Genomic DNA, 27469 nt, shown 5'->3' with positions numbered 1-27469 from the left:
CATGGCCTCCTCTTCCCAAGCAGAGTGGCCTACATGAACTCTCCAGTAAGAGCTCACTGTAGACCCAACAGTGAACATCAGGAAATTATGTCAGAATTAGCCACAGACGGCTGCTCGGTGCCTGCTAACTTCATTGCTCATTCATCTGTCTCTCAGCATGATCGTAATCATGACAGCGCTCATCGCCAAGTGAACGCGGCTCATCTTTCTCAAGCCTCAAACAGGGTCTACCGCCTAAAAACAAGCTTGACTTTCTCACCAGAAGCCCCGAGATGACAGCTGTCACGAGCTGCTTCTTCCCCCCTAAAATAATTACTTATATTCGATCCTCGGGACAATAGGGAGTCCCTGATGTTCACTGAAAAGGGGTGAGGGGAATGACGTGGTCAGAGTGAGCTTCAGAAAAATCACATTGGCAGCTGAGTGGAGGCTGGATCGGGGTGGGGAGAGAGACGTGAAACAAGACCAGTTGTCGTGGAGAGACCCACGGAGTTGGAGTCAGGAGACATGGGTTCGAATCCCAGCTCTGACATGTGCTACCCAGGCAACTTTGGGAACCTTCCAAAGTCTCAGTTTGCCCATATGTAAAGTGGGGATCGTGATATTTGCATTTTTCTACTTCTTAACGTTGCTGTGCATATAACCCAGAATGCCAAACTCTAATTTGGCCTGAGCCAGGCTAATCTTGAAGAGCTGTCAAAAAAAAAGTTTTTATATATACATATATATTTTATATACATACATATACACACATGTATATGTGTATATATGTGCATGTGTGCATATGTATGTGTGTATACATGTGTGTATGCATGTATGTGTGTCTCATTCTCTTTGGCTCACAACCCCACCCAAGGTTTTGCCCCAGGGAATACTAGATCTTTTGTCTAGATCTTCACATATGTAAAATCATGTACTCAGTCAACAAGCGTGTATTAGCCAGGCCCAGTACTAGGTACTGAGGATACAAGAGTCTCTGCCCTCAGGAGGCTTCCATTCTATCAGGAAGGATGTTAGTGAAGGGCACCACGTTCTCTGAGCCCCTTAGCTACCCTCCCTCATCCTCTCTGATGAGGCTGAGTGCCTCAGGGGGCCTGCCAGGTCCCCTCAAGGCCCTGAGGCATTGGGGGTTGCTCTTCTGGTGTGTTCTCACCAATAGCAACACTAGCAATTCGAACCCAGCGTCATTTAACCAATTAACAACAGGTAGCTTTTACACAAAGATATTTATTGAGGAGATTTCTCAGTTACTCAAGAATCCAGGTGCAGACATATTCTCCCAGAGCCCTAGACCAGTTCTTCCCTGTACCATTTTGGTACCAAGGAAGAGTGGGCTTAAATTGGAATCTATTTCAACAATGCGTTGGCTCTGCCAAGTTCATTTCTCAACACAATTTGTTCCTTTGTTTATGAGGCTGAGCATCTTGGCTTCTGGGCCTGTCCGCTGCTGAGCCAGGTTGTTAGACCAGGTTTGGCTGGCCAAAAACCCTGTCATGGATTCTGGCTTCCAGGCCCCTGGGGGCTCGCCACTCCGACCTTGCAAAGCTCAGAGGGTCATGGCCTTTTCTCATACTTCTTCCCCTATGAGCAGTAAAAAATGATCAATAAGAGGTGAAGTCTAGAAGCCAATACTGATGGGCCCCATCAGCCCCAGAGGGGGAGGGTCCTAGGCCTCTCCTCACCCAGAGGTGTACAGTGCATCTGTCTAACTCCAAAGGCTGGTGAAGGCTTTCTGAATGCAGCCTGGGTTTGGGATCTGCAATCAAAGGGCCAAGGTAAACAGACTGAAAATAATATCTGTGCACACTCAAGTCTGCATGTGGACTTCAAGAAGGGTGTGCTACACCCGCTCAGAAGAACTGAGCCTGTTGGCTAGTCTCCTGTTATATAAATATCTACAAAATGGAGATGGAGGGAAAGAGGTTGGATCTGTGATTTCACTGGCATGGGGCACTCTCGTGTGAGAAAACTCCCTCTACCAATACAGGTTAGCACCTCCTCTGCAATTTAGAGAGTTGCTTAGAATGCTAACAGGTTAAGTGACTTGCCCAGGGTCACACAGCTAGTAAGTGACAAGTGCCTGAGGCTGGATTTGAAGTCAAGTCCTCCTGACTCCAGGACTGGTGCTCTATCCACTGTGCTACCTGGCTGCCCCAAATAATCCATATCTTTGAATTTTATTGTCCCTTCTAGACTATGGGTCCTTCATGATCTTAACTCTCACTTGAATGAATGAATGAATGAATGAATGAACGAATAAAGAAAAAAGTCATTAAGTACTTTCTATGTGCCAGGCACCATGCTAAACTATGGGTACCCATATAAACACAAGGCTGTCCCTGTCCTCAAGGAATTTGCAATTTAACAGGAGCAGGAAACACATAGAAGAGAGAGGTGGCCAGGGAAGGATCCTGTGGTCTGAGGAGTCATAGGGGTGCCAAGCCAATCAATTTGATTGGTACTTCCTCCTATCTAACATTAATCCATCTTTTTCTGATTTTGTTTTCCACAGGGTAACCTTGTATGCTGAGTTCCTCCCGATGAAGGCCAGAGCCAAATGCATCTTGCTGATAGAGGTATGGAGCTGCAGTCCCGAACCCCAGCAGAGGAGAATGCTGAACACTTAGCAATCATCTTCAGGCCCCCAGATCCTTCTCCTCTTATCACCTCACTCCATCTCTCCAGCCCCAGGAGCAGTCTTTCCTGAGCCTAGTGACATCCCAGCATGTAGAGTGAGAGGAAGGGAAGGAATGTGGACTGGAGATCAATGGGTTATAAGAAAACTCCGCTAATTATTCCAAATTTACAAATTATCAATTATTTGGGTTGTAAAAGGATTCTTATAACTAGTGTGACTGGGTAAAATCACTTCACCTCTTGGGGCCTCGGTTTCTTCCTCTGTTAAATTTGACTTAGATGGCTTCCGAGGTCTCCTCCAGTTCTGCATTGATTGATCTTATGAGGAAGTAGCGGTTCTGAGAAGGACAGTGCTGAGTAGTCCTAGAAAACAGAGGTGTCTGGGAGCCATGGGGGCATTGGTAAAAAGCACTGGGTTTGGAGTAAGAGGATCTGAGTTCGAATCCTGCTCTGCCACTTATAAACGATGTGACCTCAATTAAGTTAATTCCTCTCTCTGTCCTTAGTTTACTCATCTCTAACATGAGAAGTTGGTTGAGGAGCTTTCTCAGATCCTTCCAACTCCAAGGCTTTGGGTTCATGAATGAGTTATTTAATGTTTTGTGCCTTAGTTTACTTATCTGTAAAATGAGGATGTAGGATTGGATGAGCTCCAAGGCCTATGCTCCTTTCCACTCCTTTTTCCCCCTTCCAATTTTATATTCAGAGCCAACGTTTCACACTTGGTTATCTTTGCTGCAGGCCTATTGCTAACAAGAGAGTTAGCTGTCATCTTGGAACACTCCTTCCAGACCCCATTGGGATGATCTCAGGCCCAATGTTGCTGAGAAATGGAGGAAGGGGTTCCCTTCCCTATGTTCAGTCATTTTTCGGTTATATCCTACTTTTCATGAGCCTATTTGGAGTTGTTTAGTAAAAGATACTAGAATCATTTGCTATTTCCTTCTCTAGCTCTTTTTTTTTTAAACAGTGGAGGAACTGAGGCAATCAGAGGTTAAATGACTTGCCCAGGGTCACACAGCTAGGAAGTATCTGAGGCTGAATTTGAACTCAGGTCTTCCTCACTCCAGGCCCAGTGATCTATCCAATGAGCTGCTGAGCTCTTCTTCTCTTTCCCTATGCCCCTCATTTATTCATGTGCTCCCATAACAGCTTCAGGAAGAAAACCTAGGGACAACTTCTGCCTGGTACCTAATTAGGTAACACTGACTGCACTGTGCTGCCCATATTGTCCCTCCTGACACACTGACATCCTGACCACAATGGCTGTCCTCTTCATTTTGGCCATCCCAACTAGCTGACTTTCCCGTCTCCACTGACCTTATCTTCCCTGACCGTCCTCAGCACACTGACCGCCCGGTCCCACACTAGTAGTCAGCCTGTCCCCGGTGACCATCTTCCCACACTGCTGTCCACACTGAGCAGGTTGTCCTGTCCACCTGTCCAAACTCACCATGCTGGTCCACGCTGACCCCATTAACTAGTGTGGTACAGTGGGTAGAGTCCTAGACTTGGGGTCAGGAAGACCAGAATTCAAATAAGTCCTCCAACATTTGCTAGCCATGTGATTATAAGCAAGTCTCCTCACAGTGGAATAAAGAAAAGGAGGCTAAAATCAGAGTCCCAGGACCTGGGTTCAAATCCAAGCTCAGCTGCTTACTACCTGTGTGAACTAACACAAGTCTCTTAACCTCAGTGAGTCTCAGTTTCCGAATTTGTAAAATGAAGGAAGCTGAACTACATGACCTCTAAAGTCCCTCCCAGCCCTAACTTTATGATCCTACCACTTTTCTGGGCCTCAGTTATCTCATCTATAAACTGGGGCTAAGGACAACTACGGGTTTAAAGTCCTCTCTACCTTGTCACAAGGCAAAAAAGGGAGGTTGAGGGAGTACAGATAGCAGCTGTTGTCGCCTGGCCCATTCATTCCTCCTTTCTTGTTCATTCTGACCATGCAGCCTTCTACTTACCTCTGATTTCCATTCTCCTGTGGCAGGTGTTCTGGGCCATTGGGACAGTGTTTGAGGTCGTCCTGGCCGTGTTTGTTATGCCCAGCCTGGGATGGCGTTGGCTGCTCATCCTTTCTGCTGTGCCGCTGCTCCTGTTTGCTGTCTTGTGCTTTGTAGGTACCTTTTTGGGTTTGTTTTTTTTTAATTTAATTTTTTTTCCAGTCAACTAAAATCCACCTTTGGTCCCTCCTATTTCTCCCTCCCAACTTGAGAAAGAAAGAAAAACAAAATCCCCACCACAAACCCATATAGTCGAGCAAAACGAATCCCTGAATTGGCCATGTCCATAAAAAAAGAGTCCTTCATTTCTGTTTCAGGAAGTGGGCAGTAAGTTTCATCACCTGGAATCGCAGTTGGTTCTTACTATGGTTAAAGTTCCCAAGTCTCTCCAAGTCATTTGTCTTTGCAATATTGTTGTCAGTGGATACATCATCCCTTAGTTCTGCCCACTTTACTCTGTTTCCATTCATATAAGTCTGCAGGTCCCTTTCTGAGCCCACCCAACTTTTCTTGATATCCTCTGCAGAGGGAGAAAGTGGGCTGGCTGAGTGCATGAGGACCTCCTGAGCCCGCATCACAAAGGAAGTGCCGTGCCATAGAAAGAGCCCTGGGGTGGGGGAGGTAGAAGTGTATGTGTGGGGCGCCAGGACCTAGTCAAGTCACATGTCCTCCCTGCACTTCTGTAAAACAAGGAAGTTGGACCGATGTCTATCTATTCAACTGTATTGTTCTATGTCATATCTTCTAAGGTCCACCCCTCCCCCGAGCTCTCAGTCAAGTCAATGAGCATTTATTAAGCACCTATTACATGCCAGTTACTGTACTGGGTCCTTGCTATACAAAGAAATGTAAAGGCTCTGACATTCCATGTTCTACGCCTCCTCCCAGCTCTGACATTCCATGTTCTAAGGCTCCTCCCAGCTCTGACATTCTCTGTTCTAAGGCCCCTCCCAGCTCTGACATTCTCTGTTCTAAGGCCCCTCCCAGCTCTGACATTCTCTGTGCTGAGGCTCCTCCCAGTTCTGACATTCTATGTCCTGAGCACTGAGTAATAGAGACTGGAAGCTCAGGGGTCCAGATTGGCCTGATGTTTTCCTTCTCCTTCCACCTCATACATCCCTCTGCACCAGCTCCACTTACTGGCTGAAGATCAGACAGAAATCCAGCCCCTTGATTTGTAAATTGCTTTGGCGTTTGGCTGAAAGGCTGCAGTATTTTCTGTTGAAATGCCACTAAGTCTATCTACAAGCGTTCACTTTCATCCGCCAAACCTCTTACAAATGAAAAACTCCTGGGTAGGTATTAATTTCTTGGCAGAGTTAAAGGGAAAACTCAACAGAAACAAATCCCCATTGGATACCTGCCTTCCCGATAACAGAGTATCTGTCCTGCCTGTAGGCAGGCAGGCAGCAAACATTAATTAAGCACCTACTATATTCCAATCACTTGCTAAGGGCTGGGGATACCAAGAAAGGCAAAAACATGGTCATCTCAGTCGCTCACTCAGATTCTGAGCCAGAATCTCAGATTACATGATGATTCTTACAACATCATTGGAATTGTGGTCAAAAGACACCCTCCTAATGAGACATCTGAGGCAGAACTGGGAATTTTTGCACCTGGGGCAATTACCACAAACCACACTGGCTAAACTCACCCTCTGGGGAGGGGGATGGGAAAAAGTGGGGGAAGGGAAGAGCTCACGCCAGCAAGCCATCTGGCAGCTTCCTATTTTAAGGAATTAGTCGTGCTGAGCTAAATTCTATTGTTTCTATGCTACAGGACTGCCAGTGAGGATAGAGCCTTTTAAATTCAGCACCTCCTGCCTCTCCCTCCCCCTCCTCTCCACCCCAAGCTCATCGCTCAGGGCTAACAGTCTGATCTCCTTGCCTTAGTCACAGCTCCCACCATACATCATCATCAGTCCAAGGCAGGACCTCTATGAGCTTTTAAAAGCATGGGCATCTGAGTCCAGGACTCCTCATTTGTTGATGAATAGCGTGGGTTGTGGTACACTCAGGGCAGACACATAGATTGTACTTCTTAGAACAAGCGAGGCTTGCACCTGGCATTCTGAGATGGATCTCCCATGACAATCCCATTTGGTGTGTGGCTTAGAGACTCCCAAAGCCATGTTATTTGAGAGCCCACGCCTTCCTTCTGGACTAGATGTGACAGGAACCATTATCTGGGTGCTATATTTACTCTGCTGTTCGGTTGCTCCTAGCTATGTGTCATTTTTCAGGAATTGTCTGCAGTAGGAATAAGCATATCACACACACACACACACACACACACACACACACACACACACACACACAGAGGGAGAGAGAGAGAGAGAGAAAGAGAGAAAGTCTCTACTCAGTATACTCAAACTGAGTCCTGTCCAGAACTGGAAAGAATTATTAGCAAATCAAAGAAACCGTTTTTTATTTTTATTGTGAAGAGTAATCAACGGTCGGTTTAAGGAAGACCAGGTGCTTTGATCCTATAAAATAGGGATGATAATACCTCTAAGGATCTACCTCACTGGGCTGTTGTGAGGCTCAGAGGAGACAGTATGTACAAACCTGTTTATATACCTCAAAGGGCTATGCAAATATCAAGTTTTAAATGATAATAAATGCATTGGTTGATCCTGGATCCTTGTCCAGACTTCGGTGGAGTGGAAAGTCGGGGGATTTATTTGAAATCAGCAGACCTGATTTTGCATCTTGGTTCTGTGACTTCCTACTTCTAGAACCTTGAGCAAATTACCCAACCACTTGGGGACTTTGTCTATAAAATGGGGTGCTCTGTATGCTATGAAGATATCCTAGAAGATCCAAGATTCAAACTCTGAAGAAATCCATTAAATTGTAAGCTCCTTGAAGGCAGAGACTATTGAACTTTGGGGAAATGGGTTAGATTGTAAGCTCCTTGAAGGCAGGGACAGTCTTTTGCCTCTTTTTGTATCCCTGGTGCTTGACACAATGGCTGGCACCCCATAGGCACTTAATAAACGTTTATTGATTGATTGATTGATTGGAAAGCCAAATATTATCATTTACTGATAGCATTAATAAATAGAGCATCTTTGACAAATAGAGCATCTTTGGCAAAAACAAATGATTCACCTTGACGATAGAAGTATAAATGAATGTACTAGCTTCTCTCTAATGCTTCAGATCTTATCAACACACTCCACTCCCCCAACCATCACAAGTTTCTTGACTCACATAGTCATACTTTATGTAGTGTAGCCAAAGTTTTAGCTCAGGATGTACTCTACTTGGCATTTTTCCTTGGTAGTCAGGCATCCAAACTCAAATAAAGCATTTCCTAGGTGCCAGGTACCATGCAATGCTCTATAAATGCAAAGATAAAAAGGAATCAGTCTCTGCCCTTAGGAAACTTCCATGTCAAAAGAGCATCTGAGGGGCAGCTAGGTGGTGCAGTGGTTAGAGCACTAGCCCTGGAGTCAGGAGGACCTGAGTTCAAATCCGGCCCTTAGACACATGATATTTACTAGTTGTGTGACCCTAGGCAAGTCACTTAACTCCAATTGCCTCACTACAAAAAAAAAGAGCATCTAGAAGGACTTTCAGGGGCATGTTGGTGGTTGGCTGGGATTGACCTTGATCTCAAACACCAGCCCCACATATTGTGGCTCAGCTGGGAGTCAGTGCCCAGCCTCCCCCTGCCTCTGCTTTGGGTTTGATCTTCTCTGCCTTCCCAGTGGCTTCCTGAGAGTGCAAGGTATGATGTGCTATCTGGGAACCAGGAAAAGGCCATCGCCACCTTGAAGAGGATTGCAACAGAGAATGGTGCACCAATGCCCCTGGGAAAATTGATCATTTCCAGACAGGTCAGTGCCCTGAATGAGCTGGTTCAGAGTGTGCTGCAGCTGATGGGGATTGGGCATGTGGGAGTGGAAAGAGAGCTGGTTTGGGAGTCTTAAGGACCTGGGTTCAAATCCCTGTTCTGCTATTTACTACCTATGTGACTCAGGAAAGTTATAGAACCTCTCCAGGCCTCAGTTTCTTCATTTGTAAAATGATTAGCAAAAGTACATTCTCACTCTAAATTTATGATCCTGTTATCTCAGAATCATTTTCATGATTCAATTTTCCAGGCTCCCTGGAGGAAAAAGCTTGTTTTGTCCCATGTGTCTCAAGATTATAGGACAAGTGAGAGTCAATCCTTGCTACCTGTGCTGCCCAGTGCAGAATTTGAAGTTTTGGAGGACAAAGGGGATCCTGTGGACTGAATATTTATTTATACCATAGGTGGTGTAGTAGATGGAGCATCAGGTCTGGAATCAGGAAGACATCTTCCTAAATTCAAATCTGGTCTCAGACGCTTACTGGCTGTGTAACCCCGGGCAAGTCACTTAACCCTTATTTGCCTTAGTTTCCTCATCTGTAAAATGAGCTGGAGAAGGATATGGTAAACCACACCAGTATCTCTCCCAAACTGAGTCACAAAGAGTTGTTCAAGACTGAAAAATAATTTAAAGTGACAAAGGCTAAGCTAGGGACATTTTCTCCATGAACTTGTCCACTCCCACTGATTTTAAACAATAAACCTATTCTCTGTTCAGATAGCAACCTTATTTTGAGTTTGAGAAATGTAAACCAAATTTGTCTTTGTTTTGAAACAGGAAGACCGGGGCAAATTTAGGGATCTTTTCACACCCCAGTTTAGGTGGACAACTTTATTGCTGTGGTTTATATGGTAAGAGATTTTCTGTACCAGTGTTTTTCCCCACACATGTTCCATGTTTCTGCAAATGTATTCCATTGACCATGTGGCACAAAAGACTTCCATGTGTCTTGAAGACAGTCTTATTAGCAATTCCCAGGCTGCCGTAGTGTTCTCATTTCCTTAGGTGTCAGTAAATAGCCAATGCACTAGGGAGATAGGTTGGTATAGAGGAAAGAACAATGGACCAGTCCCAAACCTGCCTCCAGCTACCTATGTGGCTTTGGGCAAGTCTGTGCCTCAGTTTCCTCATTTGTAAAATGTAGGGATTGGACTCAACAGCTTCTCAGGTCCCTTCCAGCTCTAAATCTCTAATTCCTCAGTGTTGAATATTTGAATCAGTAGGGAAATTTGCTGGGAGAAAACAAATCCTCCATTTATAGTAGGAAGCACTGAATTTAGAGGCTGATGTTGAATTCCACTTGGGGCCATTGTACTCCATGTCTTGAATATTGGAAAAGGAATTTTTGACCAAGTATGGATTGGACTAGATGATGTCTGCGGTTCCTTCCAACTCTGAGATTCTGTGATACTTGTGTGCCTTGTAACCCTGTAAAGGCCTTTAAGTGCTCTGGGCCTTTTTCCTCATCTGTAAAGTGAAGGGATTGGATTAGATCACCTTCATGGTGCCTTCCAGATAGAAATCTATCCTCCTTTCTTAATCCCAATGTTTCACTTTCGCCCTTTCCTTCATGCTTCCTCTCTCACCAAACCTTGAAACAGAGTTATTCACACATAACAAAAAAAATATCGTTGCTTCTCCTTATCACTTATTAATCACCTTTGCTCTTCCTTGCTCACTCTCTGGGAAAGGTGCTAATTACCTGTGAAATGAGCAACAAGAGGGAGAAGAGGTTGGCACCTTAAAGAAGCCAATGAATGGGGGCAGCTAGGTGGTTAGAGCACCAGCCCTGGATTCAGGAGGACCTCAGTTCAAATCCAGCCTCAGATACATAACACTTACTAGCTATGTGACCCTGGGCAAGTCACTTAACCCCATTGCCTAGCCAAAAAAAAAAAAGCCAATGAATGGTCAGCCCCTGAGTAATGGACAGTTTAATTCATGTATTCAATCATTCATATTAATCATAACAGAAAGCATCTATATAGGGCCTACTAAGTGCCATATTGGGCTAAGTGCTTTACAAATATCTCGTTAGATCCATACAACAACCCCGGAGGATAAGTGCTATGATTATCATCCTCATTTTCCAATTGAAGAAACTGAGGCAGACAGAGGTTAAGTGACCTATACAAGGTCACACAGCTTATAAATGTCTAAAGTATGAGCCACTTCTGGGGGAGCTGAGTGGGAGGAGAATGGGAAGGAGGACAGCCCACTCTACCTTCTGATTATATCTTATTGTAACTATTTCTCACAAACTAGGCACTAAGCTCTGCTATTTTTACATGATGAGGGAGTTTGTGGAAAGAACACTGGAATCTCACCTCTAATGTTTACCTGTGTGACACTGGGCGAGTCATTTAACCTTTTGGGCCTCAGTTTCCTCATTTGTAAAATGAGGTGTTAGACTATGTGGCTTCCAGCTCTAGATCTAAGATTCAAAAAAATCAGATTCTCTCAGTGGAATGGGGCTTCAGAGCCCATCTAACCCGGTTTGCACGTGACCAAGAATCCGTTCTGTCATATCCCAGACATGTAGTCAGCCAGCCTCCGCTTGAAGACCTCCAGTGAAGGGAAGCCTGCTCCCTTCCTAGAGAGCCCATTCTGGGAGCAGTGAGGTGGTGCAGTAGATAGAGCACAGGACCTGAGTTCAAATCCAGCCTCAGACACTTACAAGCTGTGTGACCCTGGGCAAGTCAATTAACCCCGTTTGCCTCAAAAAAATTTTTTTTTGCTTTTATATAGTTTTAAGTGTTAAGTTTTTCCTAACATTGGGAGGAAATTTGACTGTTGGCAACCTCCACCCATTGCTCAGAATAAGTCTACGTGACAGCCTGTGACATGCTTGAACACATCTATATATGCTGGGCATACCCTCTATATTCAGCACCCTAGGGGAAAGATTCATTTGCCCTGCCCTAGTTATACTCTGGTAGTAGAGACCACCATAGTGTGGAGTCAGGGTGATAAATGAAAAACAGAAGATGTAGTCTCTACCCGAGAGAGGCTATTTTGACAGATAAAATGTGTGGGGCGGAGGAAGGGTGGGAAGAGGAGACGAATTTCAATGCATGAAAATGTCGTGTTAAATGTGTACCAAACAGAATTTGTCATCGTCAGTGGTGAAGGGTCATTGTAGATGATTTTGTAGAAATGGGAATATTTAATAGGGACATAGAATGTGTGACTCCAGGCAAGCCCCTTCCAAGACTTCAATTTCCTCACCTGTAAAATGAGACCATTGGGCTAAATGATCTCTAACGTTCTTTCTAGTGCTGACATTATGTTTCCATCCATGTATCAATCAATAAGCATATATTGTTATATAGTATTGTTACACAATATTTATATTATGTTGCTTCTGTGTACCTATGGGCCAGGAACTTTGCTAGCTGGGAATATAGCGATAAAAATAAAACAATCTCTGCCCACAGGGAGCTTGAACAAAAGAAAGCTTTTGATTCCATATGGATAGCCCTGAATAATGTTTTCTGTCATTGAGAGCAGTCTTCCCCTCTGTGTCTCTGGTTCACTTTAAGTCCTTGCCTGCACATAACGACTTAGAACTGCCACATTAATACAATCGGCCCCTGGTGCCCTGAGAAGTCATGGGTCCCTGGCAGGTGGGTTGTGCAAGGAAATAGTGATAGTGTGTGGATGAAGGGAGGGGTGAGTAGCCTTCATCAGCAAGCTTCATCACAGGAATCAACCATTCTCTTTTGCTCCCTGACAGGTTCTCCAATGCATTTTCATACTATGGATTAGTTTTGCTAACTACAGAGTTCTTTCAAGAAGGAGATGTCTGCAACAGTAAGTAGTAACGCTTTTTTCTTTTTATTTTCCAGAGATTAGTAGAATCTCAGGGTTGGGAGGGTCCTTAGAACAGGGAATATCAGAACTGGGAGGGGCCTTAGAACAAGAAATATCAGAGCTGGGAGAGCCCTCAGAACAGGGAATCTCAGAGCTGGGAGGGCCCACAGTACAGGGAATGTCAGAGCTGGGAGGGCCCTCAGAACAGGAAATATCAGAGCTGGGAGAGCCCTCAGTACAGGGAATGTCCCACTGGGAGAGCTCTCAGAACAGGGAATGTCAGACTGGGAGGGCCCTCAGAACAGAGAATGTCAGAGCTGGGAGGGCCCTCAGAACAGGGAATGTCAGACTGGGAGAGCCCTCAGTACAGGGAATGTCAGACTGGGAGGGCCCTCAGAACAGAGAATGTCAGAGCTGGGAGGGCCCTCAGAACAGGGAATGTCAGGACCGGGAAGGGCCTTAGAAAATGTCAGAGCTGGGAGGGACCTTAGATCATAGAGCTAGTAAAGACCATAGATATCATTTAGTTCAACTATTTTACAGATGGAAAAACTGACTCAGAGAGAAGGATGTATTCTCTCACATCCATCGCCTTCTCTTCTCTCACACAAATCCACCTTAGTTCAAGCCTCAATTCAAGGAACTTACATTGTATTGATGAGGGGGCTGGGGTAGAGGGAGGATAGGGAGAGAGGATAAGAGCTGGGCCTGTGATCTCATTGGTATAGGGAATTCCCAGGTGAAAAAATACCTCTACCAATGCAGGTCAACATCCTCTTCATAACTTGGGCTTTTAGAGAATTGTTTAGAAAATGACTTGCCCAAGGTCACAGTCAGACCAGAGGTGGTACTTTGACTCCAAAGACAAATCTCTACCCACTACACCTGGTTGCTTCTTGTTGGGGGGAAGAGTGTTAGGAAGGAGGAAGGGACAGGATGCACAACCTGTACAAATATAATTAAATACATGGATATGAGGGACTTGGTGGATAGCAGTGTCCCTGATGAGAACAGTGAAGTCAGAGGGCATCCAGGCACCAACTGCCTCATTTTATAGATGAAGAAAGAGGTCCCGCAAGACTCAGTGATGTGCCCAGGGTCACACATTATTAAATGGCCAAGGTGGGATTTGAACCCAGACTCTTTAAGAACTGGAGATCCAGTGTCCTTCTCCCCATGCCTTCCTGCTTTGCTCATGGCTGTCCAAGGTCACTACTTACACTGTCTGGAGGGCACTGGCCTTGCCTTGACCATGGCAGGGAGGGAGACTCTTCTGACCCCTGCCCTGGTGGGGACAGAACATCCTGTTCCCAAAGGCACAGCAGCTGAAGGCCTTCCTTCCAGGCTTGGTCGGCGCTCAGAGGTCTAAGGGGAAAGTAGAGTCCTCAGCTGTTGAGGCTCGAAACTAAGCCCCCCTAGGCCTTGCCTCTGAGTCCTTCATCACAGCCCCCTGCTCATCAGGGTATCAGGCCTAGTCTCAGCCTTGGACAGAAATTTATGGATCAAGCAGAATGTGAGCAGTTTTCTCACTAGGCCTTATTGTTGCCCCCCCCCCCAAGCCCCTGCCTCTGAGACTTCATTACAGAGCATGGGGCAGCTTGCCTGGCTGAGGAATCACTGTTTAGAACAAGAGTCCATGACCTGGGGGAGGGGGTGCAGAGGTGCTTGCCGTTGGAGGGTGTGATTCCATGGCCAAGGAAGGATGGTGGAAGAGAGCAAGGCTGCCTGCCTTCTGTTCATGGAGCTGCAGTAGGGAAGGCATCTACTAAATCTCAGCTCTGACCAGTGGCCCCTGGATGAACGGTACCTATGGCCCTGGCTTCACCTGTTGCCCGTCCACCTGATTTGTTTGGATTCTGCCAAGAAGAGATAACTCCAAGAGACCTTGCAGGAGGCCTTATTAATGGGGAATGGGCACTTGTTAGCGCTGGCAAGTCAGTGGGTAGACAGTGGTAATTCCAGAGACAGTGGAGGTAGCAGGAGCAAAACCCACCTGGGGACAGGGAAGAAGAAGAAGAGTAGAGCCTGGCAGAGTCACGTCCAGGGCTTAGGTGATGCCCGAAGGACTGGGGGGGGGGGTCTCTTGGCAGCCTCCTCTGGACCTGCTCTATCCAGCTTCTCGGGGAATGTCAGAACATAATGCATCTGCTGGCCTAGACGGGCAGTCGCCGACCCTTGGACAGGGTGGGCCTGGGCAGCCCCTCTGCTTCTTGGACACCCCACCTCCCTTCAGGGGGCAGCTCAGGTGCCCCTTTCTAGGAAAGGCCTGTCCACACTGTAGAGCATAGATCTGGGACTAGAAGGGACCTCAAAAACCAGAATCCGGTCACCTTATAGGCGCAGAAGCTGAGACTGAGAGGGTATTATTACACATAAATATATACTTATATATAAATACATCACCTATTTATATATTTTGTATAGTTATTATATATTTCAATATACATGTGATATTTATATATAAATACATCATATACTACATATTGTGGTTAATATATGTGATAATACACACCATGTTTTTTAAATAGAAAGTGATTTGGACAAAGTCACACAGAAATTAAGTGACAGAGGCAGAAATTAAAAATTAAGGTTCAAGTCCCAGTGGTTAGTGTTTCCCAACCTACCTTCCCTCCAAGACTGCTATGTAGTAACATTATATAGACTTTGTATTTCCTTCTATTTATGTTTACTATAATGAGAGAGTTAGGTGGTACAGTGGATAAAGGGTGGCGCCTGCAGGCAGGAAGACCTGAATTCAAATGCGGCTGAAGACATTTTGTAGCTGTGTGACTCTGGCCAAGTCACTTAAACACTATTTGCCTTAATTTCCCCATCTGTTAAATGGGGATAATAATAACACCTACCTTTCAAGGTGGTTGTGAGGATCAAATGAGATAATTATAACGTGCTTAGTACAGTGCCTGGCACGTAGTAGGTACTATATAACTTATCTGTTATTACTTTTCTATATACATGTTTCTACATACAATAGAAATCAACCTCCTTGAGGGTAGGCGCTACCCTCTTGTCTTACTTTTCTCTCAGTATCCCTAGTGCCGAGCACTTTGCTCGGCATAAGGACTTTTTGTTGCTGTTGAGCCATTTCAACCTTGTCAGACTCTTTGTGACCCCGTGTGGGGTTTTCTTGACAAAGATAGTAGAGTGGTTTGCTATTTCCTTCTCCAGCTCATTTTAGAGTTGAGGAAACTGAGTCAAACAGAATGAAGTGACTTGCCCCGGGTCACACAGCTAGCCAGTGTCTGAGGCTGGATTTGAACTCATGAAGATAAAGAAGTCTTCCTGATTCCAAGCCCAGTGCTCTGTGACTATAACAACGCCTAGCTGGCCTGGCATAAGGACTAGGAGCTTGCTAAGGGCTTGCTGGATTAATCAAAAAGACAGTATACATCAAGTGCTTTTGCAGCCTTAAAGCTCTAGACAAATTGAGCGATTCTCATTATCGTCATTATTTCCAGCATCTCATCTTGTTTTATAGAGTTCAGGTAGAAATAGTCCTGCTGCCGTTGGCCCTCCTGCTATTTTTCTTTTATGTTTAATGTTCCAAGGACTTTTGTGAAGGATAGGGTGACTGCCTTTGTTTGCATTTTCCATCTTATTTTTATTGTGGACTTAACAAACACCCAGTAAAATAGGCCATTCTTTCTTCATTGCAGAATAGGAAGTACTGTACACAAACCCACAGCTCTCTGCTATGATGTGCAGCTTGCGTTTTCTTTTGACATAAATAGTAAGTTCAAGAGGTAGCATCCAAAACTGTCCTTCTCTCTATTTTTCTGTGTTAAAAACAAAAACAAAAAACCCAAAAAACACAATTTCTACTATAACATCAATATTGGAAAAACAAACAATTAACTCTGATAAACACGATGACCAGCCCTGATTTCAGCAGACCAATAGTGAAGAAATTCCTCACCTCAGGACGGAGGTTAAGGACCAATGTGTACAATGAGAACCATGTTTGGGCATGGCTGATGTAGGAATTGGTTTTGGTTGACTATGCTTCCAGGATGGACAGCTAGGTGGCGCCATAGTGCATAGAGCGTAGGGCCTAGAGTCAGGAAGACTCATCTTCCTGAGTTCAAATCTGGCCTCAGACACTTACTAGCTGTGTGACCCTGGACAAGTCACTTTGCCCTGATTGCCTCAGTTTCCTCATCTGTAAAAATGATCTGGAGAAAGAAATGGCAAATTACTCCAGTATCTTTGCCAAGAAAATCCCAAATGGGATCACGAAGAGTCAGACATGACTGAAAATGATTGAACAGCACCAACATCCTATGTCTTCCTTTCTCTTACTTTCTTTTTTCCAGTTGGGGTGAAGGAGGGAATTGGAAGGAGAGGAAACAAATGCTTGGTAATTTTAAAAAGTTTTTCAAAACAAAAATAAAAAGATGAAGCCTTTCCCAATTCCTCTTAATGTCAGTGTCTTCCCAATATTGTTTCTTCCTATTTGTCCTGTATATATCTTGATTGTACACAATTCTTTGCTTGTTACCTCCTTCATTAGATTGTAAGCTCCCTGAGGGCAGGTGTCATTTTTTACCTTTCTTTGTATCCCCAGTGTTTGACAGAGTGTAATAGATATGCATGTAATAGATACTTAATAAATATAGGTTGACTGACTGCTTCCTACTTGCCATCACCCTTCCATTAACCCTCTTATGAGGAAAGAAATGTATAAAGTCTTTGTAACAAATCCTCAGAGTCAAATGAAACAAATTAACCAAAAGTGTACGAATGACTGTTTTTGTAATTTAATAAAACTGTGAGAATATAAGCTCTTCTTCTGTAAGTATCCTTGGGAGACCTGGACTGCTGGACAGGGTGATGGAGACAGCGTGTTCTTTGTCTGGTTCCCACATGGTTTCGATCATCTTTGTTATTGTTGTCAGTCATTTTCAGTCATGCCCAACTCTTCATGACCCCATTTGGAGTTTTCTTGGGAAAGATACTGGTTTGCCATTTCCTTCTCCAGCTCATTTTACAGATGAGGAAACTGAGGCAAACCAGGTTAAGTGACTTGCCCAGGGTCACATAGCTAGTGTCTGAAGCCAGATTTGAACTCAGGTCTTCCTGACTCCAGGTCTGGTGATCTATCCAGTATACTACCTAGCTTCCCCTTAGTCTGATTCCCACATGGTTTCCATCTCTGTTAGGTTTCTATATTTTGGAAGGTTTTTTTTAATTGAGAGTAGTTTGGAGATTATAAGTATTTGACATGGTGACATCTATCAGGCTGCTAGGTGTCACAGTGGATAGAGTACTAGGCTTGGAGTCAGGAAAACCTCAGTTCAAATCTGACCTCAGAAACTTACTAGCTATGTGACCCTGAGCAAGTCACTTAACCTCTGCCTCAGTTTCCTCATCAATAAAATGGGGATAATAATGACCTACATACCAGGGTTGTTGTGAAATAATATTTATAATATTTATATAATGAAATAATATTTATAATGGGCTTTGTAAACCTTGAAATGTTATCTAAATGTTACTAAGTTATTATTAACAAAATGTCATTCATTGTTATTGATTGGAAAACAAAGAGAGTAGGTAGTCCTGAAAAGTCCTAGCTGAAGCATTTAAATGTTACTTTTCCTCCTCTCTCCCTTCCTCCTGCCCCAGTGTCCAGCAGAAGGAAAGCTGTGAAGGCCAAGTGTAGCCTGGCTTGTGAGTACCTGACTGAGGAGGATTACATGGACCTGCTCTTGACCACTTTATCAGAGTTTCCTGGTAAGTGACCCACCTGCTTATAGAGAGGGGGCCTAGCCAGAGACAGGGGGCCTAGCCAGAGACAGGGGGCCTAGCCAGAGACAGGGGGCCTAGCCAGAGACAGAGGGCCACTATCTGGCTGAGCTGTGCTGGGACTACTCCCACACCTGGAGCAGACGTGAGCTCATTTACCTCTCATTTATCTGTGCTAATGCCAGGTGGTGCGGTGGACAGAATACCAGGCCTTGAACCTAAGTTCAAATCTGGTCTTAGACACTTACTAGCTGTGAGACCCTGGGCACCTAACCCCTATTTGCCTCAATACACTGGAGAAGGAAATGGCAAACCACTCCAATGTCTTTGCCAAGAAAATCCTATGGACAGTATGGTCTACGGGGTCACAAAGAATCAGACACAACTGAATGACTGAACAACAAGAAAAGAAGCATGCACCAGAATGAAGGGAGATGCGTAATTCAGAAGAAGGGGGTCAGATGCTGCTACCATCCAGGGGACATGGGTGGATGTTGAGAACTTTTGAATCAGAATCTTGGTTCAGGATTAGACTGTGATTAGTGCAGAAGAACGTGGATACAAAACAATAAGGAAGGAAAACTCTAGAACTTGTTCACCAAGTCTAAGCTACAGTCTTTTAGCAGGAGCTCCATCCACAAGAATTTGGGGAAAGAAAAAGGGTGAGAAATACTGAAAAGGAAAGAGTTAACAAGGGGCGTGACTGATTAGCCAAGCAAAGATCTAGTAAAACTGCTTTCAACATTACTTTTGACTCTTAAAGACATAGTAATGATATCTCTAGTGTCTGTGAAAGGTGTTTCAAACGTGGGCTACGTGGAAATTCAATGTTCTGCCATACCAGACTTAGATCCATCATCAGCAAGTGATTGAGCAAAAACTCAGGAGGGTAGAGGGCATTCCCCTTCTGGGAGCAGATGTGGAGGTGCCCCAAATCGGGAAGAGCACAAACCATGCTGGGTTGTTATCTTGCTGTCTGCAGAGCATTGAAATCCAAGGGACTTTGATAAGTGGAAAACCAGGTTCAGGGGCTGTTTCTGGCCTTGAGGTCAGTACTAGATCAGGAGAGAAAATGGCAGGAGTGTGGGAAGGGAATTTTTTGTATGACTCAACCTGTCTCCCCAAAAGCTACAGCCTTTTTATAGTGACCGCTTACATGCCTTGTTCTGAGCTGGGAGACTGGTATGGTCCTGACTGGGGATCTTCCATAGCTCCTTCTGACTTTACCTCCCCAATTAGGCTATGGAATTAGCTAAGGAGACCAGGATGGACTCTATAAATCTGGCATCCATGAAATGGTGCTTTTGATGTCCCCAGCTACAGCCAATCAAGGGCTGGGAAGAGCCACTGATTATCTTCCCTGGTCCCCCAACACCTCCCCCAACCCCAGTTTGTCAGGCCTCAGGCTAATGCTATTCCTCTCTCTCCAGGCATCCTTGTGACTCTGTGGATCATCGATCGTCTAGGCCGAAAGAAAACAATGGCCCTCTCCTTTTTCGTCTTCTCCTTCTGTAGTCTCCTGTTACTCATCTGCGTTGGAAGGTAGGGTCAAGAATGGATAATGGGGTAGAGGGCCAACCATCCTATCTCCTGGCCACCAGGTTGGGAAAGGCGTGTATGGTATAATGGATAAATTGTTCAACTCCATATCCATATCCGGCCTCTGATGCTTCCTAGGCTTGTGACCATGGGTAGGTGGTTCTCTGAGCCTCAATTTCTCCATCTGTAAAATGGGAGCGATAATACCCATAGAGGATGACTCACAGGGTTATAGTGAGGCTCAAATAGAATAACACATATAAAGAACTCTGAAAACCTAAAAGTGCATAGAAATGGCAGTTATTATTGTCATGATTATGTCTTAAGGTTGATGAGAAAGGTAAAGGCTTTATTTACTCAGTTAATGGATTAGCGTTTATTCAGCCCCAACTATGTGCCAGGCACCGTGCTAACGTGCTGTGGATACAAAAAAAGGCAAAAGGCAATTTGCTTTCCAGACACTCCCAGTCTAATGAGAGAGACAACATGCAAACACGCTAGGTACATACAAGATATGTGCAGGGGAAATTGGGGATGATTTCAGAGAGAAGGCTCTCAGGCCTTCAGACTAGCTCAGACATCGTCTCCTACGTGAGGTCTTCCCTGACACCCTCCCTGCCCACTCCCAAAATTGTGTTTCTTTTCTATGTACCTCTATAAGTGCCAGTTTTCTCCCCATTTAGAACGAGGGCAGGGACCGAGTTATTCTTTGTATTCCTAGTTCTGTTTTTGGCACACAGTAGATACTTAAATACTTGTTGATTGATTGATGAGGCTTGCAGATACCTCCTGGTTTTCACACACGTATTATGCCCATTGCCAGTTATTTGAGCTTCCTGCCCTGCGCACCCTGTGAGGCCCCTGGTTGCCTCCCTCACATCCCCCCCCGGCTGCTCAATCTCCCCAACTAAGCACACTCTGGTATTACTTGGGATACTTGAAGACAGTGATGATGTTGATGTTAATTTAATATAACTAACATTATTTACATAATGCTTTCAAATATTCAGAGTGCTTCCCATACATTATCTCATTTGAGCCTTGCAATGACCCTGTGAGATTGGTGGCACAGGAACTACTGCCCCATTTTACAGATGAGGAAGCTGAGTTTCAGAGGATTACATGACTCAGTTAGGGTCACACAGTTATTATCAGTGGTGGAATTTGAACTCTGCTCTTCCAAACTCCATGTCCAACACTCACAAGACCACAAGTCCAGCCCTCTCATTTTCCAAGGGAGTATCAGAGAAGTTAGGTGATAAGCGTCAGAGGTGAGACTCCAACTTAGTGCTTCTTGACTCCAGGGTCAGCATTCAATCTCCTTGACTTGGAGACCATCCACCACCTCTCCTTCTCCCTCTGCTCACCCCAAGGGTTACCCCCTCCCATCCTTGTTCTTTGTGAAATAGTGAGGACTACCAGGGCAGGCCTTGGCGGATGGGAGATGGACCTAGAATACATAGGGCACTGTTGCTGGTTTCCAGAGTGTTGATGAAAAACGTTTCCCTGCCAAACCAACTCTTGGCCAAGCATCTTTCTCTTTTCTTCGCCTAGAAGTGTCCTCACCGTGCTTCTGTTCATCTCAAGGGCTTTCATTTCAGGAGGATTTCAGGCTGCCTACGTTTACACTCCAGAGGTAGGAGGGTCTGGGTGAGAAGGGGGCAGCTTTGGTGAGCAGAGGGTGTGGGGGCTGGCTGACGCTGGGCACGGAGAGACAATAACTGTATTTCAATGCAATAGGTTTCCTCTGTAGTCCCATGTTTTTTATTTTATCCATTGAAAAGTATTATTACAAAGAGGGGTTCCTGGCCTTCACCAGACTACCAAAGGGGTCTGTGACCTTAAAATAGATAAGATCCCCTGGATGAGAGCTTAACATCTGGCTCCTCTCTTTCTCAGGTTTACCCCACAGCTACCCGGGCCCTGGGACTGGGCACCTGTAGTGGCATGGCAAGAGTGGGTGCCCTCATCACTCCATTTATTGCTCAGGTAGGTGATATCATGGGCGGGAAAGAGAAGAAGTCAGAGGGTGGGGGATGGGACAGCAATGGCAGGCCCTTACTCTTAAGCAAGTCTGTCCTCATGAGAATGCCAGGCAGAGCTCTTGATATTATTTTTTTCATGCCTAGACCAGGCTTCATGAAATGCACCCTCAAATCCACTTCTATAAAATAGTATTTTACATGATGGGAAATGCTATCCACATCCAGAGAAAGAACTGTGGAATCTGAATGCAGATTGAAGCATACTATTTTTTGGTTTTTAATTTCTTTTTAATTTTTTTCTTTCTCATTTTTTCCTTTGGTTCTAATTCGTCTTTCCAACATGACTAATGTGGAAATATGTTTGATATGATTGTACATGTATAGCCTATATCAGACTGCATGCTGAGTTGAGGAGGGGGGAGGGCAGGGAGGGGGAGAAAATGTAAAACTCAAAACTTTATAAAAGTGAATGTTGATAACTAAAACAAACAAATAAATATTTTTTAAAGAATGAATAGTATTTTGTTTTTTCCCCAATTACATGCCAAGAAAATTTTTAGCATTCATTTTTACAAGATTTAGAGTTCTAAAGTTTTCTCCCTCCATCTCTTCTGAAAATGGTAGGCAGTTTGATCCAGTTGATATATGGACTGTCAAGTGAAAAATATTTCCATATTAGTCACAGTTGTGAAAGAAGAAGCAGGTTTTAAAAAACCATGAGAACTCAAATCCATTTTTAAAGACAAAAGATGAAATGATGGGGCCAAGGTCATAAAAGTTGTAAGTGCTAGGGTCAGGATTCAAACTCGGGTCCTCTCATTCCAAACCTAATGCTCTTTTTATACCAGACTGCCTCTCAGACCACATACGGAAAAGAGCTTTGAGCAGAAAAACATGACATCTAGATTTAGGGGATCAGTGTCCATAAAGGCCCAACTCCCAAAATGATTTGTCACCAGCATCTTGTATCTCTCACTCTGCAGGTGATGTTGGAATCGTCTGTTTACTTGACTCTGGTGGTATACAGTGGCTGCTGCCTCTTAGCTGCCCTCGCCTCCTGCTTTCTGCCAATTGAAACCAAAGGCCGTGGTCTTCAGGAGTCCAGCCACCGGGAGTGGGGTCAGGAGATGGTGGGAAAAGGCTCCCACAACATGGGTGTGACCAGGTCAAATTCTGGATCACAAGAGTGATGGCGGCTAGAGAGGCTAGATGTCGGGGAAGACCGAGAGGGAGGAGGTGGGGGTGATTCCCAGCGGGATCAGGCTGTCACTGCCAACGTCATGGGTCAAAGTTCCAGACCTGTGGATTTGGACCGAAAGGAATTTGTGTCTTTAATACCGTTCACTCATATTCATCCAGCACCACCTCGGGGATGGCAGGGGATGCATTTGTTCTGGGGGTTGCTCTGTCTGTGTGATAGTGGGGTGAGGTTTGTTAGTAGCCTGTCATTCTCGCTTGGCCCACTGCCAAGCTCCAAAGGTCCAGTGACGTCATGAGCCAACCAGATGCCATTCAGATCCAGGTGTTCGACGACGGGAGAGCCAAAAGCCGAAAGGTCCATGGAGGTGACCCAACTCCACGACACATTTAGCAAAGAAGGGGACTCTGATGGGTCAGCCTCTGCCATCAAGCAGCCAGTTGGGTCCTGAGTCCCCAGCTCAGTGGCAATTCTCCTGGGCATTATAGATGGTCTGGGCTTGCAGAGGAAGGTCAATCCAAAGCACTTGGGGACTACACAACCTCCCAACCCTTTGTTCAGGTCCAAGTAGTGCTTCTGAAACTGGGAATGGGAAAGAGTCAGCGTTCTCTCTGCTCAGAGCTCTCCTGGCATTGCTCACTGCCCAATCATACCACCAGGTGGTATCACCATTGCTGACCTTCAGGTCAGGACCCTGCCCCTCCCCCAACTCCCATATCCACACTGCATGGGGGCAGGTGTGTTTTTGTCCATTGTACCCAGGCTTGTTCCCAGCATCGACCCTTTCTCACTGGACGGGGATCAGGGATCCTTCCTATCGGATAGCCACCTCTCACAACTGCCTCCAGCTGGGCTGGGACATCAGGACAGAAAGGAGGGACGGAAGGAGGGCTCTTGCTTCTGGTTCCTGGAGAGGGCCAGGAGGGACTGGGCTGGTAACCTCCTTTCTACCCCCTGGAAAGGCAATTTGGGGGCCCAGTATCTTGAATTGCTGGCTCTTCTATGGGGGTAAAAGGTGGGAGAAGGAAAAGGCCCACTTGAATGGCCTCTCTTTATTAAGCACCAGCCATGATGGGGGATTCAGATTTTGAGCCTGGACAGATGTACAGAGAAATCAGAACATGTGCCCACACACATCTCAGTATTTTTCCAAAGCTGCGGTTGGGGATGCTGAGTTTTCAGGTCCTCGTCCCTCAGCTCTAGTTTCTTTGCTGCCATCCCTTGCCAATGCTCATGACATCACCATCCCAGGGGTGGTCTGGGGTGCCACTCATGCCTCCTGGGGGGAATGGTGGCCCTCTTTGGTGGACAGAACATGAGATGTCAGCGGGGAGAGCCTGCCTTTTTGCAAAGGCCAAACTCGGCTTGCTTCTGGGGCCAGGAGAAGGGGACTAACTAGGTTCCATGTCAGCGTCGTACGTCGGCCTGCAGTACTTGATTCAAAATGTGATGTTTCCCATTGTGAAAGCAAGGGGATTGCATCAGAAGGAAGAGCATCCCCAGTTTCCATCGAAGGCCAAAGATGCTGCTGACATTTTTTTGCTTGGAGATGTCTGTTTTCAGTAAACATTGCAAGGGAACAAAGTCTGTAAGTTCATTTATTATTAAAACATGTTGGTGATGGACCTTGTTGAGCTCTGCATCTCTGACTGTCCCATATCATCCTCACAGTGGTCTGGGTTAATCTTACTGGAAAAGATTCTACAGCTGGGAGTCTCTTGGATGGAAAATTAATGAAAAAAACATTTAATAAGCACTTACTATGTGCCAGGCACTGTGCCAACTTTTAGCTGGGATATAAATAAAAAAGTGAAACACAATCCCTGCCCTCAGGAAGCACACATTCGAATTGAGAGAGATGACATACACAGGCAGATTCAGCTTCAAGGTGTATAGCAAAGCCTAGGAGCCCTTAAAATGTATCATAGTGTCTGCCCCATAGGGCAGGGAGCCTTGAGGGAACCCATAATCATCAGTAGGAGGGAGGTGGAAATGTAGCTAAAGGTTGGAGTAGAATGGGGATTCTGGATTACCCCTGGCAGGGCTGAGAATGAGGAGTAAATGTCTGACTACTCTCCAATCTAACAATCCAAAGAGCATTTATTAAGTGCCTACTGTGTGCATGGTAGCAAAAAGACTTATAAATGCAAAGCAACTCCCTCCCCCCTAAAAACAATCTTCACCTTTGGAGACTTACATTCTACTATGGGGATAGAACCATTTCTTTACTTTCGTCTTTTTTTTTTTTTGAGGGGGGTGATGAGGCAAACAGGGTTAAGTGACTTGCCCAGGGCCACACAGCTAGTAAGAGTCAAGTGTCTGAGGTCAGATTTGAACTCAGGTCCTCCTGACTCCAAGGCTAGAGCTCTATCCACTGCGCCACCTAGCTGCCCCTACTTTCATCTTTAACGCTTACTCTCCATGCTGAGCTTCCAATGACTTAAAAGGCTACTGGGATCAGTGACGTCTAAATATTTATATCTTGTTTCTTTAAATCGATCACCTTTATTTCAGAGTATATTGTTTCATTCCTTCTCCCTCCCCTTCCCAGATAGCCACACCTGTAACAGAGAATTAAAAAAGAATGAGAAGGGGGAAAAAGTCAGTTCAACAAAACTAACCCAAAATGTTAACCAGTTCTGACAACCCATGTGATTGTTCCACACCCATAGTCACCCACCTCTACAACGAAGGCAGGAAAGTGTTTTCTCCTTTTTTCCTCTAGGACCTAGCTTGGATATCATAATTACAAAGTGTTTAGTTCATGTGTGTGCATGCGCATGCATGCACTGGCACATGCGCATGCATGCACTGGCACATGCCAGTGGTGATTTTCTTTTTTTCATTGATTTTATTAAATAGATTTTATTGATAGCTTTGTTTTCACATTGCCTCTTTTAGAGAGCCACCCCTTATGAAAAGGAATCTGTTTTTAAACAAAAGAAACAGAAGAATCGAAATGAATTCAACAAAGCAGATCAACATATCAAAAAAGTCTGCCTCTCTCTGGGAAGGGGGGCTCCACTCTTGTGGACCCCCTTCTCTGCAAAGGAGTGTAGATGAGAGGGGAAAGGTTGTCTTCTCATAGCTCTCTTTAGGACCAGACTTGTTCTTTATAGTTTCACAACATGCAATTTCCATTTTTTTTTTGTGGCGGCTGTTTTTTCTATTAACATAGTTATTGTGTATTTTCCTTTTTTTTTTTTTACTATTTTTACTATTGTGTAAATTACTTTCCTGCATCTGCTTATTTCTCTCTGCATCAATTCACCTAAAATTTTCCATTTTCCTCTGTAGTCATAATATGCATCATTTCTTATAGCAAGGTAATATTCTACCACATTCATATGCAACAATTTGTTCAGCCATTCCCCAATTGATGGGCATCTTCTTTATTTCCAATTATTGTTGTTGTTGTTCAGCTGTTTTTTCAGTCCTGTCTGATTCTTTATGGGGTTTTCTTGGCAAAGATACTGGAGTGGTTTACCATTTCCTTCTCCAGCTCATTTGACAGATGAGGAAACTGAGATAAACAGGGTTAAGTGATTTGCACCAGTAATGGTTTTCAGTCAATCAACATGCACAGACTAAGCACCTACTATGTGCCTGGCACTGGACTAGGTGTTGGGGAATGAAACAATCTGCTCTCAGAGAGCTTCACTCACCTTTGCAAGTGGATCTACCTAAGGTGATGCATCCTTCCAGCAGCCCAAGGCTGGAATGAGGGTCGTTCTTTCCAGTCCTCCGGAAGTAAGGCAAGGAAACTCAGCTCCTCAGATCACACTGAACCATCCCATGTTCCCGAGGCAGGATCAAAGATTGAGAAATAGAGGGGACCTCAGGGGTCACTAGTCCAACCCTCTGATTTTATTGATGAGGCAATTCAGAGGATCACCAAGAAGGTCATGTAGGTCATGGAGATGAAAGAGACCTTAGAGGACATCTAGTCTAACCCCCTTATTTTACAAAGGAGGAAACTGAGACCCAGAGAGGTCAAGGGACTTGCCCAATGTCATAAAAATCACAGAAGTATAGATCTGGAGCTGGAGGTGACCTCAAAAGTCATTTATTACATTTTGGAGCATAGCCAATGAAAGAATCTGTTTTATCCAACTGTACAGTTTTGTTATAAGAGTTTTGTTTTTCTCCACCGGAGGATGGGAAAGTGAAGGAAGTGAGAATAGATTTTTGTTAATTGAAAAAAATTTTAATGAAAAATAAACCATGTAGTTCAACTCTTTCATTTTGCAAATGAGGAAACAGAGGCCTAGAGAGATCATGTGACTTGCCCAAGCTTATACAGGTGGTAGGCAGCAGAGCTGAGATTAGAACCCAAGTCCTCCAGCTCCAATTCTGATGCTCTATAGGTAAGTGGAGCCACAAAGACAACTCCCAGCACAGGCAGCCAAAGACCTGGTCTAGTCAAGTCTCCCTGTGTCTCTGTTTCTGTCTCTCTGTCTCTCTCTCCCTCCCTCCCTCCCTCCCTTCCTCTCACTTTCTCTCTTTCTTCTTCTTTTTCTTCTTCTTCTCCTTTTCCTCCTTCTCCTCCTCCTCCACTCTCTTCTCTCTCACTCTCTTTTCTCTCTCTCTCTCCCCTTCTTTCTCTTTTTTCCTTCCTCTCTCTCTCTCTCTCTCTCTCTCTCTCTCTCTCTCTCTCTCT

The 27469-nt window shown here is 44.9% G+C and overlaps 1 protein-coding gene across 1 annotated transcript in view; it reads left to right on the top strand.

Annotated features, from left to right (window-relative positions):
- SVOP (SV2 related protein) overlaps positions 1–22801 on the top strand; it is a 52150-nt gene extending 29349 nt beyond the window's left edge. The window contains exons 7-16 of the mRNA XM_027865165.1: positions 2513–2576; positions 4634–4759; positions 8365–8493; positions 9289–9362; positions 12248–12324; positions 17968–18075; positions 19518–19629; positions 21181–21262; positions 21526–21615; positions 22595–22801. Coding sequence (XP_027720966.1) covers positions 2513–2576; positions 4634–4759; positions 8365–8493; positions 9289–9362; positions 12248–12324; positions 17968–18075; positions 19518–19629; positions 21181–21262; positions 21526–21615; positions 22595–22801 — 1069 coding nt within the window. The remainder of the gene's footprint in view (positions 1–2512; positions 2577–4633; positions 4760–8364; positions 8494–9288; positions 9363–12247; positions 12325–17967; positions 18076–19517; positions 19630–21180; positions 21263–21525; positions 21616–22594) is intronic.
- The last annotated feature ends 4668 nt before the right edge of the window (positions 22802–27469 follow it).

The sequence above is a fragment of the Vombatus ursinus genome, unplaced genomic scaffold (assembly GCF_900497805.2).
Source record: "Vombatus ursinus unplaced genomic scaffold, bare-nosed wombat genome assembly UNPS02001287.1, whole genome shotgun sequence".
NCBI lineage: Eukaryota > Metazoa > Chordata > Mammalia > Diprotodontia > Vombatidae > Vombatus > Vombatus ursinus.
The sequence above is the reverse complement of the archived record's forward strand: the minus strand, read 5'-3'. Positions and strand labels throughout refer to the sequence as shown.